General features: G+C 41.9%; 1 protein-coding gene across 12 annotated transcripts in view; it reads left to right on the forward strand.

Annotated features, from left to right (window-relative positions):
* AMPdeam (AMP deaminase) overlaps positions 1–17,577 on the forward strand; it is a 132,766-nt gene that overhangs the window by 93,527 nt on the left and 21,662 nt on the right. For 10 of the 12 annotated variants that reach the window (XM_065448916.2, XM_065448920.2, XM_065448921.2 and 7 more), the window contains 3 exons: positions 2,281–2,328; positions 9,148–9,210; positions 9,538–9,669. In XM_065448916.2, coding sequence (XP_065304988.1) covers positions 2,281–2,328; positions 9,148–9,210; positions 9,538–9,669 — 243 coding nt within the window. The remainder of the gene's footprint in view (positions 1–2,280; positions 2,329–9,147; positions 9,211–9,537; positions 9,670–17,577) is intronic. The other 2 variants (XM_065448922.2, XM_065448915.2) reach the window with 1 other exon arrangement.

The following is a 17,577-nucleotide window of genomic DNA, read 5'->3' on the forward strand; positions in this document are numbered from 1 at the left end:
TCCCGCCAAGATTGAACCCGGGCCCGCTAAGTGGCAATCAGCTACTCTCCCACGGAGCCACACCAGCGCTCGCTAGCATTCCGCGAAAGCATGTCCTATAAACGCGTCCGAGCATGTGAGGCACACTGTCACATGCATGCCGCATAGCATCGATGCGTGCACATTTTGCATTGCAGTTGCATATTATTACACGAGGTAGGGTGCCACCATGTAGTACATGCACAGGTAGCAGTACAAGACAGTTAAGAATGTTCAGGGAAGAAAAAGAATTTAAAGACATGTATACAGGAACGCTAGAAAATATATTATGTACCTGGTTAAATCAAGCTGGCTAAGTGATGATGTCTCTGCCGCATTTCAAAGGGGATGCCAATAAATTATCATCATCATTATCATCTTATCGTGCCACTTGCCTTGTGATCTGAGATGCGTGCCATGTGGCGTCTATATGTGCGCCCTTTGCATTGCAGTTGTATGTTATTACACCAGGAGGCACCTCATGTTGCAGTTGCACAGGTAGCAGGACAAGGTAGATAGGGAAGTCTTGAGGGAGAAAGAGAAGGTAATGGAGATGTATAAATATTGATTGCTTCAAAGTGTTGTTTTCACTGGCTTTACTTAACGAAAAATAACAAAAACATAGACGTTTCGCCACCTATGCGGGTGGCATCGTCAGTACACAATGGCAACAAATGAGAAATACATCCTATTTATCTATGAAACTGCCGTAAACATCCAGCAGGGGGCCACGGTTAGAGTTACATGAAGATTGATTACAACGGATGAACCATGATTCTACGTACTTTCTTGGGCCCCATCGGTGTTCCCGTGCTAGTGTGGTTACATTGTTAAAATCGAACATGTGTCCCTTTGATAAACAATGATCAACCAATTCTGTCTTGGCACGTGTAGCATGGGTGGCTTTCGTAGCATCACTGACGATGCCACCCGCATAGGTGGCGAAACGTCTATGTTTTTGTTATTTTTCGTTAAGTAAAGCCAGTGAAAACAACACTTTGAAGCATGAGTTCCCCTGGCTTTTGGAACATTTTCTCATAAATATTGATATACTGAAAAACATATTTGGCATCCCTGATTAATTCAAGCAGGCTAGGCGACTGTTTTTCACCATCCCATTTCAAAAGGAATGCCATTAGATCATCGCCATCATCATTAGCATCGTATCGTGCCATTTGACACGTGATGTAATACTATATGCGCCGCGTAGCTTCGATACGTACAAATTTTGCATTTCAGTTCCGTTATATCCCACCAGGTGTCCCGAAATGTAGCAGTTGCATAGAGCAATTCCATGCTGAGCATAGCTGGATCTGGTTATCTGGCTAACCTGGCCGAACGCGCGAAGTGCTCATCGTAGGTTCAGGAACCCCTTTTCCATACGAAGTATGCATGTGGGACACACCAACAACTCCTAATGGGCTGTTTGTACATTACTAGGCTCGACTAAAATTCATCCTAAACTATGCACAACCCACAACTATAGCACATAGTTTCCAAATGGCTAACTGCGAACATGCACTAACACGTTCTGGATTGGATTATCTCAGTGACCCATTAGCTCGTTTGACTTTATGAATGGCAGGAGATGCAATGGCACTCTTTGCATAAGGTGGGAGTGACCGCCACCTGGCATTGACCGCGGATCCTTTTCATTGTGTCCTCTGAGATTGTGCTCGACGGCTCGTCCTGGAGCAGTCTTGGAAAAGTTTCTCCTATGTGTAGCATGGATGTAGCTGCTTTAATGAAGTGTAGCAGATTGTAGCAATTGGAGCATTATTCCCATCACTGCAGTGTTAAAAAGTGATCCCTTCTGGCCTACCTTGCTTGCATTTCTCTTAGGCACTACGATTGAAGAGTCAAGATAAGACCTGACACTCTTGCTGTTAACACTTGCAAACTGCTGTGCCGTTTGTTTTGATTTTGCCACTGTGGCCACTGATCATTTATACCGATCATATTTTGGGGTGATTGTTAAAAAACAAGGATGAGCACACACTAGCAGGTGTATGTACTGCACAAAATCTTGTCATCGGTTCTTGTAAGCTTACTATCCACTTTATTTTAAGTATTTTGTTTTTAGTGTCTGATATAATAATAGTTTTTTTTCTTCCTTTTTCACAACTGCAAATGAGTCTGTAATAAGTGCATACACCCATAAGATCGCTTATATATAGCAAACAGTAGAGGGATGGGTTTGGCTTTTGATTTGCAGCCAGCTCACCCTAGATTTTTGATGCATATTTTCTTTATCTTCCTTAGTATGGCTGTTTCAGCCGTGGCTTTGATGAGGAAATTGATGATGGAAAGGTGTGTATCCATACAGCCTGTTCTTGTGAAAGTTGCCAGTGTGGCTGTGCTTGGTTCATATATATATATATTTTTTATGTGTGTATGTTTGTGTATGCTTGGGTGCCCACGGGGCCTGACGTGTGGGTCACAACCAGCCTTGGACAGGTCGCTTATGGACGAAGTCAGCAGTTTGTTCTCTTTTAAACAACGTGGTTCACTTTCACGTTCATGAATGTGTGAGGTTGACATGTATAACCTTTTTTTACGTTGGATTTGGTAACTTATTAGGGGAACATAGCTTGTTGAAATTCGCTTTTGAATGTCTGCACACAAGGCGTATAGGGAAAAACACAACTTCATTATCTTGCTTGCGTGTAGCTGCACCAACAGCTTTCAGTCCTGGAGCTTTCGTAGCAGCACAGTAGGGAAGTTAGGTTGCTCTTGAATTTCGCTTTCTTAAGTTTTAACATTTTTTGCTACTTACAAGTTATATTCAAATATTTCTTTCATTGTGCTTATTGCATATGGTCATGAAGTGTGCATAAAGGCATAGGTAATATGAATGAATCTCCATAATTCGTCATGCATGTTTTTTTACGGCACAGCTGAAAGCTTGTTAAGGTTTTGTGTTTGTCTGTACTTTCTAAGCATAAGTAGGAAATAGAGGACATGACATGTTCGTTGTTTTGAGCTTGTCATTGTAAATTTTGTTTCGGGAGCTGTGAATATGTGATGACATTTATTGCCAGCTCATCCCTAGCAGTAAACCAATACACATAACTCAGAGGCATACTGAGCATATTGATGACTGCCATATCATAGTTATGCACAAGCTTAATAATACATTCATCTTATCTTTTACTAACAACTGGCCACATTCTGTTTCTAGTCCTTGACGTCATAACCATTGCCTGACATGGGTCTACCATGTAAAGTTAAGTCCATGATGTTTTGAGGAGCTAGCAATATTTAATATGAAGCCATGTTAGTTACAAGTTCTTCAAAATGTTGTCTACTGTGATGCACCCATGGCTTTGTGAGCTGGTCGTCACTTTGAGAATTGATGAGTCAGCTACAAAATCATTTTGGTAAAAACTTCCAATTATTGCTGTTGGTTGGTTGGTTTACATAGTGCACACTCATGACTCCTTCAATTGAAGATACTGTATTTACAAAAAATAATAAAAAGAGTGCCTGTTCATGAAAAAGCACAGTGTTGTTAAATGATGACGTAGTGCTAACAACAGTCCTTACATATGGTTTCGATTTCATTATACCATGGTACGTCTGCGAAATATCTAAAGCACAAGGGACATTCCGAAAGTAAGTTTCGTCATTTATTTTCACACGGAAACTTTATTGCCCCAAAAAGTACACCATGGCATCATGAACTATGCATCTTGCACTATTTTTCCACATAGTTGTTGCTGACATTGAGACATTTGTCGTAGAGTGCAATCAGTTTGAAGAAACCACTCTGGTAATACTTGGTGCCCTGCGATAAAAGGAGTTGCCGCACAGCCTGCTCCATCTCAGCGTTGTTGTGGAAGTGATGTCATGAGAGTGCGGCTTTCAGTGCAGAGAACAGGTGCCCATTCATACCAAATAACAGTACGCACTTCCATTGGTGACCACATTGTCAGAACAAGTCTGATTACCATCGTGATTTGTACTCTAATAACCTCAGGCACGCTGGTGCTCTCTCCTGTTCGGCGCTCTGCACATGCTTCATTCCTCCTCTGCTGATGCTCCTTCCGTTGTTGAACCAGCAATGGGCGTGGATTCTTATGCCGATTGTTGATTTCATCTGGTGCACCACCTTCTATTTCAAAAAAATGACAGAACTTACTTTTGGAACGTCCCTTGTATTTAACACTTTGCGATGGCTGTCATGCTAAAGTAAAACACTTGCGTAAAACTACTAATGGGATTGAGGTGGTACTGTAGGTAGTTGTAGTTGCGCACTTATCTCTTAGAACCTGTAATGGCACAAACTTTCTTTTGATATCATTAAATATTGGCGGTACACACAAATATGGGAGTCAGCATTTAGGTGTGTGCAAGAAGACGAATGTCATAAGTAATATATTCGTTAATAACACTTGACTCCTTGTAATGGAAAGCACTAGGGGACCTTCCAAGTTAGTTTGCTTTATGAACAGTTTAACTTAACAGAAGTACAATGAACCTAAAAACACTAAATGAAGTTTCTTGAAGTTTTCAACTTATCAGAGAATTAGCTAACAGAGGTATTCTTAATAGGAGTCTACTGTATTTATATTGGTAATTGTCAAATGTGACTTTTCCTTCATAAAATTTGGATAAGTGTTGGATAAATTTGGATAAGTTTAAACCTTCTGTATAACTGCTCAGTTACAAAGTCAAAAAGAAAGAAAAGACAGCAGTCAAATTTGCAATCCAGCAAGTTAATTAAAATTTACTTACTGCACAACCTACTGGGTTCTTCAGCATGTCCTTCAGTACTTGCAGCTTATGCATGAACATAGTGATTACTGTTGCACATTGATCATACATTTGATGCACATCTTTAACTGTCAACTGGTATCTAAAGGCAAAGGCTCTTGCCTGAGGCCAGTGCCCTGTTCTTCACTTTTGTCTCTTGGAAAGTCACTTGCACTGAGTCAGCTGCGGTTATTCAAAGAAAGTAAGCCATGAAAACTATCCAGTCCCCTTAACATGTTCTACAATGGAGTTTTTTGATGACCTGATGGGCAGACATGACACTGATCGCACCTGTAGCTACAACAGTACTAGTTAACTTGACAAGTTAAGTTAATGACTAAAAGCTTTGGTGTAACAGCATCAAGGATTGCTGACGTGTAGGTGCTTGCAAGTAGTATAAAGGCCTTGTGTGAAGGGGCGTGCTTTCAACAAGCAATGTTCTTTTAACAGGCTTTGTCTGTATCTTTCTTTTTTCTTTTTACAGCATTTGTGATTGTTTGCTATAGGACTATAGAATGACATTCTTATTGTTCTTGTAAATTCATCGCAGATGTAGTGCCATTTACTGTGTGTCATCGGCTGTATCGGAATAGATAATATAAGGTACAATATGGTACAAGCTACAAGTCACCCCTGCCTAGGCATTATTGACAGAATACAGTATTCTAATTCAGCCTAGTTCATTAGTGCACTTGTCCTTGGCTGGGAGGACTCATGTTGTTGTGTATTAAACTCCTTGCATGCTGAATGTTTCTACTGTATCCCACTAACTGTAGGATACCACCAATGTGATCGAGTTGTTTAGAGTGGCAGAATTCAGCTGGAAAGAACGAACAGCTAGCAAAGTTGGTGCGTTCTCCAAAACACAGCACAAAGAACAGAACCTGTCTCTTCACTTTATTTTGCTGTATAAGCATGCGAAGCAGTTAATCCTTACTACGTGAGATTTGTCCACGAAAGTGGACATTTAGTTGGAAAAAGCGAATCCTTTCCATTGCTCAGTTTTCAGTGGCTCTCAAGAAGAGGGCAGGACAGTGGGAGTGTTTCTATTGTCTCTCATTCGTATATCATAAATTCCAATAAAATCTATCATGCACTTGTTTGCTGTTAAGCTCGTTGTCCACATTGCGCCTGCAGTTGGAATGAATTGTATCAGATAAATGCACTGTTTCGCTCAAACCTAGAGCAACTTCAATACGGAACAGAGCGCACACGCCACAGAGTGGTGTATGTTCATGTTGTGTGTGCTGTGTATCCTACCTTTTTTTTAATGCGCTCTTGATTTTGTGCAGCACAGAGCATTTATCTGATGCTGTGAATGTATGACCAACTGGCACCTTGTTGCAGCTTCACTTTAAAAGGATGTTCCACATCAACCGCTGTAGTTATAAATAGAAATTACACTGATTCATGCTGTCAGGGCTAGATCAGGTACACATGTTGTAATTAATTCCAATAGAGTGTAACCGCTACATTCTTTGCTTGGATTGGTTTAAATCCTTGTGGTGACAGTATGCTAGCCATCACCGACCTCCTTTGAGAGTATGTGTACTTCAACACACACTATACTTCCTGTAGTTCCATATAGCAGGCCATTATGCACCACAGCTACAATAAAGCACCATGCACATTGGTATCACTGTAGCAGTGGATTACAATTTTTTTTTCAATGTACAATAATAAATGTTCAAGAAAGGCATTGCACAGACAGCTAATGCCATCGGCTAATTAATCAAGCCATTCACATATCCTATGGAGGATGTGATGTCCACCTCCCACTTTTCATGCACTGCCTTTTCTTTTGCTTTTGCTCCTTTCCCTTCATCATGAATGGAAATATTGGTTCATCTTGATGAATGCCCATTATGAATGCCTGCCTTAGGAACTTCATTTACTCTTCATTCACTTGTGTTGGCTTCTATAGTAGTTAGTTGGTCTTTCAGCAGTTATAGGTGTGAAGTTCAGTGTTTGACGGAAGCCCGTCTGGTCGGGATGAAACATGGTTAAAAGGTAAACAAAAACCCGGGGCACTTCGCTGACCAAATAAAGATTTAAAAGAAAAGAAGACGTTCCGGCTCCCACACGGAAGCCTTGTTCTCAGGTTAAAAAAAATAATTTAAAAAATGGAAAAAAAAACAAGGCTCCCGTGTGGGAGCCGGAACGTCTTCTTTTCTTTTAAATCTTTATTTGGTCGGCGAAGTGCCCCGGGTTTTTGTTTACCTTTCAACCAAGTTATAGGTGTTGGTTTGGGGGGTGCTCTCTCGGCTATATCCTTAATTATCGTTATCATATTCCAGAGCATTAGTGCATATACAGTTTCACTTTGTGTTCCCTGTAATCACAGTTAGGCTTAGGCACAGTAGGGTAGAAACCACAGGCCCGCAATTTTCCTACAGATATTGACAAAAAGTTTGAAATTTTCAAAAATTCAGAGCATCAAATTTACGACTGTAATTCCACAATGAAAGCATGTGTAACGATTATGTAAGCAGTATCTGTAGGGCATCTGGAACAGACAAAATTTATACATAATACGTGGTTCTAAATTTGTGAATAGGACTTTGTAAAACTCATAATCAAAGTGATGGTTGGCATACATTATAAAATAGTATGCTGCAATGGTCCTGTTTAGACACTGCGATAGATTCAGCTGATAGAATTGAAACCTTTTCTTTTTTGGTGCCAAATTTCACAGTTACGCATCTAAAGGAAGCTTTAGCTTAGGCCCAATTCTTTTCTTTTTGAAGTATATGTGAAACGCAGAAATGCTTTTGTTAGACAAACTTCTGAGTGTATTTGAATAAAAATGGTTTTTAAGAGGGAAAGCTACAAATTGTACGCACTGTAGCAAGCAGAATTTTGATAGCAAGCCTCAGATATCTTTTAACAAAAGTTGCCTGACATTGTTAAATTTTAAAGAAGTTTGGCACAAATTCATAACTTCACCAATAACAGGTATCAAAATGTTATAACTGTATCTGTTAGTGCATTTGAAGCAGACAAATAAAGAATGTTTAGTTTACAGCTGATATGAAATTGTATTGTTTAATGGGCTTTGAAAAAGCTATATTTGCAGATCATTCATGTATTCCAAATATGTGTCCATTCCTGTCTGCTGTAGATGTCCAAATAGATGCAACTTGTGTAATTTTACTATTGTTACTGTCTGTCTCCTTATTTGCCAAGTTGGAGCTTTAAACTCCATGTGCGTGTATTCAAAAATTTTGCTGTGTTCAATAGTTTATGCAAAGATGGTGGATTGTCTAAATAATAAATTTGCTGCCTACAATCGGTAGTCTTTTTTTTTTCTTAAATACAAAAGGCTTCATCAAACTGGCTCTGTGGATGCCAAGGAAAAAAATTTATCCATTTGCATGTATTTAGGTAGGAGCTCACAAGGTAATACTTTATTCTTAAAACATCTTCTTCTTATTTATTTGCTAGTTTCAGCAACATTTACAAAAGTATTGAATATATAAATAAATAATTTCTCCCAATAATTACTAGAATTTAGCTTCCTTAAATTGTCAATTCAGTCAATTTTGGAGATTCTGTGGAAACATCAATAGACAATTATGTGCAAGCACCTCTTCATTTTCATTATTATTATCTTTTTTAATGAAATTTCTGACGTCACTCTCAGTTGTGTTATTCTAAGCTTCAGTTTGTATGTGTGTTCAGATGTACAAAAAAAAAGAAAGATGCATAGATGCCTGTTCTGTTTCTCTTACCTGTTTTGCTGCTCATCTCTCAACTAACCATCAGAAAGGAAATAATTCCACAGAATATAGATAGCAAATCAGTATATATTCATATTCTCCGCTTATCTTTTGGTAACCACTTCAACGCTCTTTCTCTTACGCAATATTCATGATGTGACGAATATTGTCTGAATCCCTTAAGCCAAGTTACTTATTGTGCCATGTAAGCGTAGATTTAGGTTGGCAAGCACTTATATAACATTGTCACACCTTGTTTCTACATTGTATGTGGTATGTCTGGGATTCCATTAGTTGCACACAGTTTTGCTATGACTCGATCGATAGCTTATCTCGCATTATCTTATGCTCTTCTCATTGGTAAAAAAAAATTGGATATGTCTGCCACTTTGTACTTCTCGATCTCTTTGATGGCACTGTTTGTAACGCTGTTTGAGGCCATTTTATGTTTTTTGTCATTAATGTCCCGGGTTTTTTGTGGGTTTTGCATTTATGTTGAGTTATGCATGATTTTACCTATTTTTTTATTGCTTTTTCTGCTTGGTGCATGCTCAATATCGATGTTTGTTTCTGAGTAACCATCTTAACCATTCCATCCCTACCAACTCTTTGAAGATGGATGTATTCCTAAGTTTCCATCTTTTTCAACTTCTAGGTTTTCAGTGCTATGAACATTACAGCCTATGACTTGAGCGTCGACATGCTGGATGTTCATGCGGTAAGTTTGCTTGCTTGTGCCGATAGCAAAGCATGCCTATGAAACTGTATTGGGCCTTAGAAAGCATAAGTCACAATTTCTTTCTGAAGCTGAATAAATTAGTATCAATAGTTAAGCGCTTGTGAATTCTTGAGCAGTGAATACCACTTCATAAGGCTTCCATGCACGTTTCATTCCCGACTAGAAACTGTAGAAATAGGGCATCAAAATTTTCCCTGCAGTGAGTTACATAAAGGAAAAATGCTTATGCACTTTCTTTCTCTAGCAGTACTGCATAAGGAAATGCATAAGACTTGTTCTATTAATCTTTCACCTTTCCATGCCCAGGACCGAAACACATTTCATCGCTTCGACAAGTTCAACACCAAGTACAACCCTGTCGGTGAAAGCAGGCTACGAGAAATATTCCTCAAGACTGACAACTACATCGGGGGACAGTACTTTGCAGAAATCTTAAAGGTTTGTAAGTGTGGCCTTCTGTGAGTACATGTGAGAAGGTATTTCCAAGAAAGCAAGCACAGCTTTCCGAACTCAAATGTGCAAATAATTAATTAGCTTGGACACTGGCTAATTATGGTAGAATACAAGATGATAGGCAATTCATGAGCCAATTACAAGCAATTCTTTGGAGTGATATTTTTCGTAGATCCAGCTCCTAATTGGTCATGCCTTTGCACATGGAAGCATGTTCCTACACATTCTCTGTTGAAGTAGAACCATAGTGTGAAGACTTTCCTTTGTATTTAGTTTAGGCTTTACATGTAAACAAGGTATTACAATGGTCATTTTGATACCAATTGTGAGGGAGGTACCAATTGTGAGTGGCTGAGGAGTTCTATAGAGATTTATACAGTACCAGTGGCACCCACGACGATAACGGAAGGGAAAATAGTATAGAGGAATTCGAAGTCCCAAAGGTAATGCCGGAAGAAGTAAAGAAAGCCTTGGGAGATATGCAAAAGGGGAAGGCAGCTGGGGAGGATCAGGTAACAGCAGATTTGTTGAAGGATGGTGGACAGATTGTTCTAGAGAAACTGGCCACCCTGTATACGCAATGCCTCATGACCTCGAGCGTACCGGAATCTTAGAAAAACGCTAATATAATCCTAATTCATAAGAAAGGAGACGCCAAAGACTTGAAAAATTATAGACCGATCAGCTTACTGTCCGTTGCCTACAAACTATTTACTAAGGTAATCGCAAATAGAATCAGGAACACCTTAGACTTCTGTCAAGCAAAGGACCAGGCAGGATTCCGTAAAGGCTACTCAACAATAGATCATATTCACACTATCAATCAAGTAATAGAGAAATGTGCGGAATATAACCAACCCCTATATGTAGCTTTCATTGATTACGAGAAAACGTTTGATTCTGTCGAAACCTTAGCAGTCATGGAGGCATTACGGAATCAGGGTGTAGACGAGCCGCATGTAAAAATACTGAAAGATATCTATAGCGGCTCCACAGCCACCATAGTCCTCCATAAAGCAAGCAACAAAATCCCAATAAAGAAAGGCGTCAGGCAGGGAGATACGATCTCTCCAATGCTATTCACAGCATGTTTACAGGAGGTATTCAGAGACCTGGATTGGGAAGAATTGGGGATAAAAGTTAATGGAGAGTACCTTAGTAACTTGCGATTCGCTGATGATATTGCCTTGCTTAGTAACTCAGGAGACCAATTGCAATGCATGCTCACTGACCTGGAGAGGCAAAGCAGAAGAGTGGGTCTAAAAATTAATCTGCAGAAAACTAAAGTAATGTTTAACAGTCTCGGAAGACAACAGCAATTTACAATAGGCAGCGAGGCACTGGAAGTCGTAAGGGAATACACCTACTTGGGACAGGTAGTGACGGCAGATCCGGATCATGAGACGGAAATAATTAGGAGAATAAGAATGGGCTGGGGTGCGTTTGGCAGGCATTCTCAGATCATGAACAGCAGGTTGCCATTACCCTCAAGAGAAAAGTGTATAATAGCTGTGTCTTACCAGTACTCACCTACGGGGCAGAAACCTGGAGGCTTACGAAAAGAGTTCTACTCAAATTGAGGATGACACAACGAGCTATGGAAAGAAGAATGATAGGTGTAACGTTAAGGGATAAGAAAAGAGCAGATTGGGTCAGGGAACAAACGCGAGTTAATGACATCTTAGTTGAAATCAAGAAAAAGAAATGGGCATGGGCAGGACATGTAATGAGGAGGGAAGATAACCGATGGTCATTAAGGGTTACGGACTGGATCCCAAGGGAAGGGAAGCGTAGCAGGGGGCGGCAGAAAGTTAGGTGGGCGGATGAGATTAAGAAGTTTGCAGGGACGGCGTGGCCACAATTAGTAGATGACCAGGGTTGTTGGAGAAATATGGGAGAGGCCTTTGCCCTGCAGTGGGCGTAACCAGGCTGATGATGATGATGATGATGATTGTGTGAGGGAAATTACATTGAATTTAACAGTGCAACATAAATTTATGTATTTGTAAATATTGAAGCTCTGATCTTTACCAGAGATATGGAAAAGCGAAAGGAAAGTAATAAATTTTTTTTACTAATGGCTCCCCTGCTCTGAAATTCTTTAGAACGACGGTCACATTTCTACCTAAAAAGATTCAATAAATACAAATAAAAGGGTTGTACTTTGGAAGTCTTTCCTTGCATTTGACCATCCTTTTTCTTAAATTATTCTTGAAAGCATGCTGAGCAGGAAGCATTTTATTATAAAAGGCACAGAAATATAAAATAGTTTCAATTTTGGTTTATTCACATCCTTTAAGTGTGGCCAAAAAAAAAAGTGAAACATTTCACTCGAAGAGAGCACCCAAGCGCCTCTAAAAGGCATACAAAAAAAGTATACACATGTATAGAATACATACAACAAAAGGACACAGCACATATACCTACACTCGCAGTTCCTGAAAAGATTACGAAAAATTCACATGGCACCACAATCTTCTGGCCGCTAATAATAAAATTACTAAATCATTCTCTTTGATGTGTCAGCATACAGAAATGCATTCAGATTGAAGTATACAACATTAAAGCACATTTGTATTTCTAGAAACAAATTATGGGAATTGGCTTTGACTCCCTCCTTGTGGTAAAAAAAGAAGCTACTGTAAGAATTAGTATCTAATATTTCGTGCGCTGCAAGTTTCCAGTGAAATGCTAGTACTTTGTGATACGTTCAACAAGTGAGGCAAAGTATACTGCAACATCGGCCATCCATATTTAGTTCAGCAAAAGAGAATGGGCCAGGATTCTTAGCCTTCAACTCAATAAGAAGAAACGTTGAACCTTAGATCAGAGTTTAGATCAGATATTTATATAAAAAAAAATACTAATTATCATCATCATCACTTATTTTCCTTTAGAGACCTCAATGGGGCATAATACTAGGGGGGGGGGGGGGGGCAGCAGAAAACATTACAGTGTGTGATAGACATAAATGAGAAAAGTGAGCAATGAAAAAAGACTGAATTAAAATACCAACTATATAAGTGAAACCTCGTTACACCTTAGTTGGCCGTAGCTCAGAAAAAGCTTGTACAAAACAGTAGTACTGCTTAACCAGAATAGCATGAGATTGCCCACTTACCTGTCAAAAATGGAACTCGGATAGAGTACGATGAAAGGGGAAAAAAGCAAGCAGTATTTATTTATTTTGCGTGACAAACGTGTTATTTTCGTTTGATGCCGCGGTGGCCTAGCAGCGACAACAGCGGCCTGAAACTTGCTGAAGCTATGAGCCAGCTTTTCAGCCAGCCCCCTTTTCTCGGCAAACATTCGCATGGCAGATTCCTTGTTGGCGTTGCATGTTCTCCGTACACGCAGGCAGTAGTGCAGCAGTAGTCGCGGGGCACCTTTTTTCATTGCGGGGTGCTGTTCTCGTCGCGACAATTGCATTTATGAGGCTGACGTAACGCGCAGCTTCTGCCACTGTCGGGCCTGAATCGCCTGTGCTGTCACTTTCCGTGTCATCCTTATCACTTCACTAGGCGACACTTCGGCAACAACAGAGGCAACGATGGTGAAAAGTGAAACTTCGTAGCCGACATCTCTTCGCAGTCACAGCAGTGCTGCCGAACAACCTCTTCGCATTCCAAATGCCACACACCGTAGTCAACAGTAGACCCATGTTGCGTGCCAGCGCCAACTTTTCGTGTCACGTTCGATAGCAGGAACAATGTCTAATTTTTCTTCTTTGCTGAGCACCCGGCATTTTTTTTATTCGAGTTTTGGCATGACGCAAGTTCTCGCTTGCGTGACGCCACAACGCTCTCTGGCACGGCGCCGAAATGATGTTGATGTGGCCTCACGTGCAAATGCACAGGACACTTGGAGGCCGTTCTGTTGATCTTCGAGGCTTGTTGTTCTGCCGGGCCGCCTGATAGAGACGACGCACCGTCGTGTTTGCGTGACGAAAAGTGGAAACACTTCGTGTTAACCGATTTGTATGCAATAAGATGGTACGGTTTATGCGGATACAAAACACATTATGTTCAATGGCTGCTGTGTCGGAAATTTGACTTTACTACATTTAAAATGAAACTACCGTTTAAGCGGGTGCGATTTAATGAGGTTTTGCTGTATAACAAGAACCACATACAGAAAAGATATTGTTAAGGGCAATGGAGGAGATTTCTCTCGTGAAGTTCATTGACTGGTGATTCAATAAAGTTGTTCCTTCCATCCTGAGGGAAAGACAAAAAGCACAGCAAAACAGTTAGGTAATAAAAGGGGTTGTAAGTCTGTCTTTGAATTTAGAGGGATTTCTCTCATTGACAATAGACCCAGGAAGTCTGTTCCAGTCTTCAGTAGTGCATGGTAGAAAAGATTGATTAAAGGAATTGGTAGATCCGTGGAGTCGTTGTAAACTACAAGAATTGAAAATAGGCCGAGAAGTACGATTGGGAGGCAGCAGGAGAACACCATGAATATCCAGAAAATTATAGTACATGTTGTGGAAAAGAGAAAAATGAATGATACTGCGGCGCATTGCTAGAGATGGAAGACCTAGGGACGATTTGATATTGGTTATATTAATATTCCTGTCATATATAGGAGTGATAAACCATGAGGCTCGGCTCTGAATTACTTCTGACGCGTTGATTAAATAAGCTTGATGGTGGCCCTGGATAGAGGATGCATGCTTAAGTCTGGTGTGGATAAATGTTTCGTAGGCTAGCTGACAAATGAAAGAGGAAGAGAGAGCGAGGGATCATCTGATGAAGCTGAGGGACTTGGAGGTATCAGCAGCGAGCTTGAGTATGTGTTCTGACCAAGTTGTTAGTGATTTACTCCAAGATCCAAGATAAGAATAAACTTCCTCAATACTAACTGAATTAAGGGAATAAAAATAGATATTGCTAACCCTTTTCCGAGAAGCCTGCATGAATTTACATTTCGAAACGTTCAAAGACATTTGCCATAAAGTGCACCGATTCTTAATTTTATGCGAGTCACCCTGCAGTTTAGACTGATCACTGCTGGAAGCAATTCTTCGATAAAGGACACAGTCATCTGCAAAAAGTTGTATAGTAGAGGAGAGATTATTTGGAAGATCATTTATAAATATCAAAAACAAAGAACCTAGAACCAACCCTTGGGGAACACCTGACATTACGTCACAAGTTTTAGACTCCTGATTTTCAATTACACTGAACTGTGAACGATTAGTCAGGAAGCACTCAAGAAAGATTTGTCAATAAACGAATATGGGCTACGCGGTCGAAGGCTTTAGCGAAATCAAGATAGATCACGTCTGTCTGAAAAGAAGAATCCATGTTGAGGTGAAGATCAGTAGTAAATTCAAACAGTTGTGTGTCACACGACAGGCCTTTCCGGAAACCATGTTGTTTAGAAAGGAAAAATGAGGTTTTATGAAGGTGGTATGCGACATTTGAATATAAAATGTGCTCTAGGAGTTTGCAAGCGATACAGGTGAGTGATATTGGGCGATAATTTGACGGGCGAGAATGACTACAAGATTTGAAGACAGGAACAACTTTACTGATTTTCCAGTCCTTAGGAACAGAACTATCAGAAATTTCGAGCAATAAAAACAGCGCTAAACGACAGGACGAGTGAAGGGACACAGACAACGGTGCTGCGCCGTTGTCTGTGTCCAGACAACAGCGCAACACAGACACAGGACACAGACACAGAACACAGGACACAACACAGAACACAAGACACAGACAACGGCGCAACAGCGCCGTTGTCTGTGTCCCTTCACTCGTCCTGTCGTTTAGCGCTGTTTTTATTGCTCGGAATCATGAACCAACCAGCCCAAATGCGTACTCTTTATCAGAAATTGTTTGTGTACAAATGATTTATAAAATTTTGCTGGAAACCAGTTTAGTACTCTTTAATACTTTTGGTGGAATATTATCGGGAAACGGGGTGCTCGATACCTTAAGCTCATCAATAAGTTTCATAATTGCTTCAGCGATAATTAGTACAGGATCCATTTGGACAAAACTATAATCAGGTAGGGAGTTTGGGAGAAGTGAGGTTTCCAGAGTAAAAACAGAATTATAAAGTAGGAGTTCATAACATCAGATTGCAATTTAGGAGGAAACAGGGATCCATCAGGATTAGTTAGTATGCAAAGCGAACGACCAAAGACACCGTGACCAGTTAGAGGAATGTTGGTGAGTGCTATGATTATGATAGCTTTTTAAAACATTCGGCAGTTAAGTTCCAGTCATTGACATGATCTGCCCAGGTTCGTGGACAAGGGGCAGGCTCAAGGCACCCTCTGTAAGAGTGACGCTACGTAGCGAACTAGTGGTGCTAGTGAACGATGACTGACCGCGAGCAGCTGTGCTCGTCAGTGTTTATTTGGTGCAGTGACCTATGTTGCCTACCGAGCCTGGCGGGCCAACGAAGATTATGCCCAAGCAGGCATCACATGCTTGTCACACCTCTCACCCACAGTTTGTTCAATACAAACAGAATATGTCCAGGCTCAATGTAAAAAATAAGTTCACGCCTGGTCGAGGCTCTGCCGCCGTCCCAGCCGGGTCGACGGCACCTGTTACCCAGGCGAGCAACGATCCGGCGACCACCGCGGTCGAGTACTCGGCCTGGGCGCCACTGTTGATGGACCAGGTGTGGCAACACTGGCCGCTGCCTGAGCCAGCCTCGCTCCCTCCAGAGGATCTGCAGTGGCCAGCCTTGAGAGTGGCGCCGCACAGCTGGCAGCAACTGATGTTGCCGTTAGTACCCCTGTGGCTGGACTTCTGAAGTGGCAGACAAGGGTGCAAGCCAGGTCCTGAGGCGAGGTCGACATGCCGGTCGGCATGCCACGTGTGGCATGTAACAACCGCCCACACGTGGTCTTGTTCGGCATGCAGATGAGCAGTGATAAGGCGCTGGCAGGAGTCATCACCTGTCTGGTGGACCAGTGTGGGCCAGTACAGAAGTTCCTGGCGAAAACTGGAAACTGCCGACTCTGGAAAAAGCCCAGGACGGCACCCTCAGTCAGCAGCCAGCTTCTGCTTCAGCTGCTTCAGGAGTGCTGTGCTTTGGAGGTCCAGATGCAAGACGTCCAAGGGTGTCCTGACCATCCAGCCCAGCGTGAGCTCACAGGGGGCACGGCCAGCAACATCGTGGGGCGTGGTCCGGTACTGAAACAGTACCCGGGCAACCTGCTTCCGGAAATCCCCAGCATGGCTCTTCTTGAACTTGTCCTCGATGGTCTGCACTACCCACTCAACTGCACCATTTGAAACAGGGTGGTACGGTGGAACCATCATCCAGCGGATTCCGGTCTTCATCAACCAGGCAGAGTACCCTGTGCCGGTGAAAACGGGAGCATTGTCGGAAAAGCTGACGTCCGGCAACCCCTGGGCACTGAAGACCTGTCGCAGTGCTGCAATTGTCATGCCTGCAGATGGAGTGGTGGTAGGTGGAACCTCCACCCACTCAAAATCTACACGCAGGCGGGACCAGGGTCGTCTCTGTGGGAATGGTCAGTGGGTGATCTCCACATGACGTGAGGCTCGCTGGTGCTCCTGGCAGACTTGGCAGCCATGCACCATGTGAACAATGTCGTAGTGCAGGCCAGGCCATCAAACATGGGACTGGGCCACCATCTTGGTCTTTTCCACGCCAGGATGGCCCGCGTGCAGCAACTGCAAGACCCTGGACCGGAGACATTGTGGGATATCACCATCCTGGAACACCAAAGTAGGCAGCCCTGCTGCAGGCTCAGCTCGGCGGCCTTGTGGTTATAGGCCTGCTGAACCAACTCCTCCCCACAGAACACCACCTTGACCACCTGGGACAGGACTGGGTCCCGGCTGGTCGCCTGTGACACCACAGATGTGGAGAGTACCTCCGAGTACGCGTGCTCCAGCATGA

This window comes from Dermacentor albipictus, chromosome 4, assembly GCF_038994185.2.
Source record: "Dermacentor albipictus isolate Rhodes 1998 colony chromosome 4, USDA_Dalb.pri_finalv2, whole genome shotgun sequence".
Classification (NCBI taxonomy): domain Eukaryota; kingdom Metazoa; phylum Arthropoda; class Arachnida; order Ixodida; family Ixodidae; genus Dermacentor; species Dermacentor albipictus.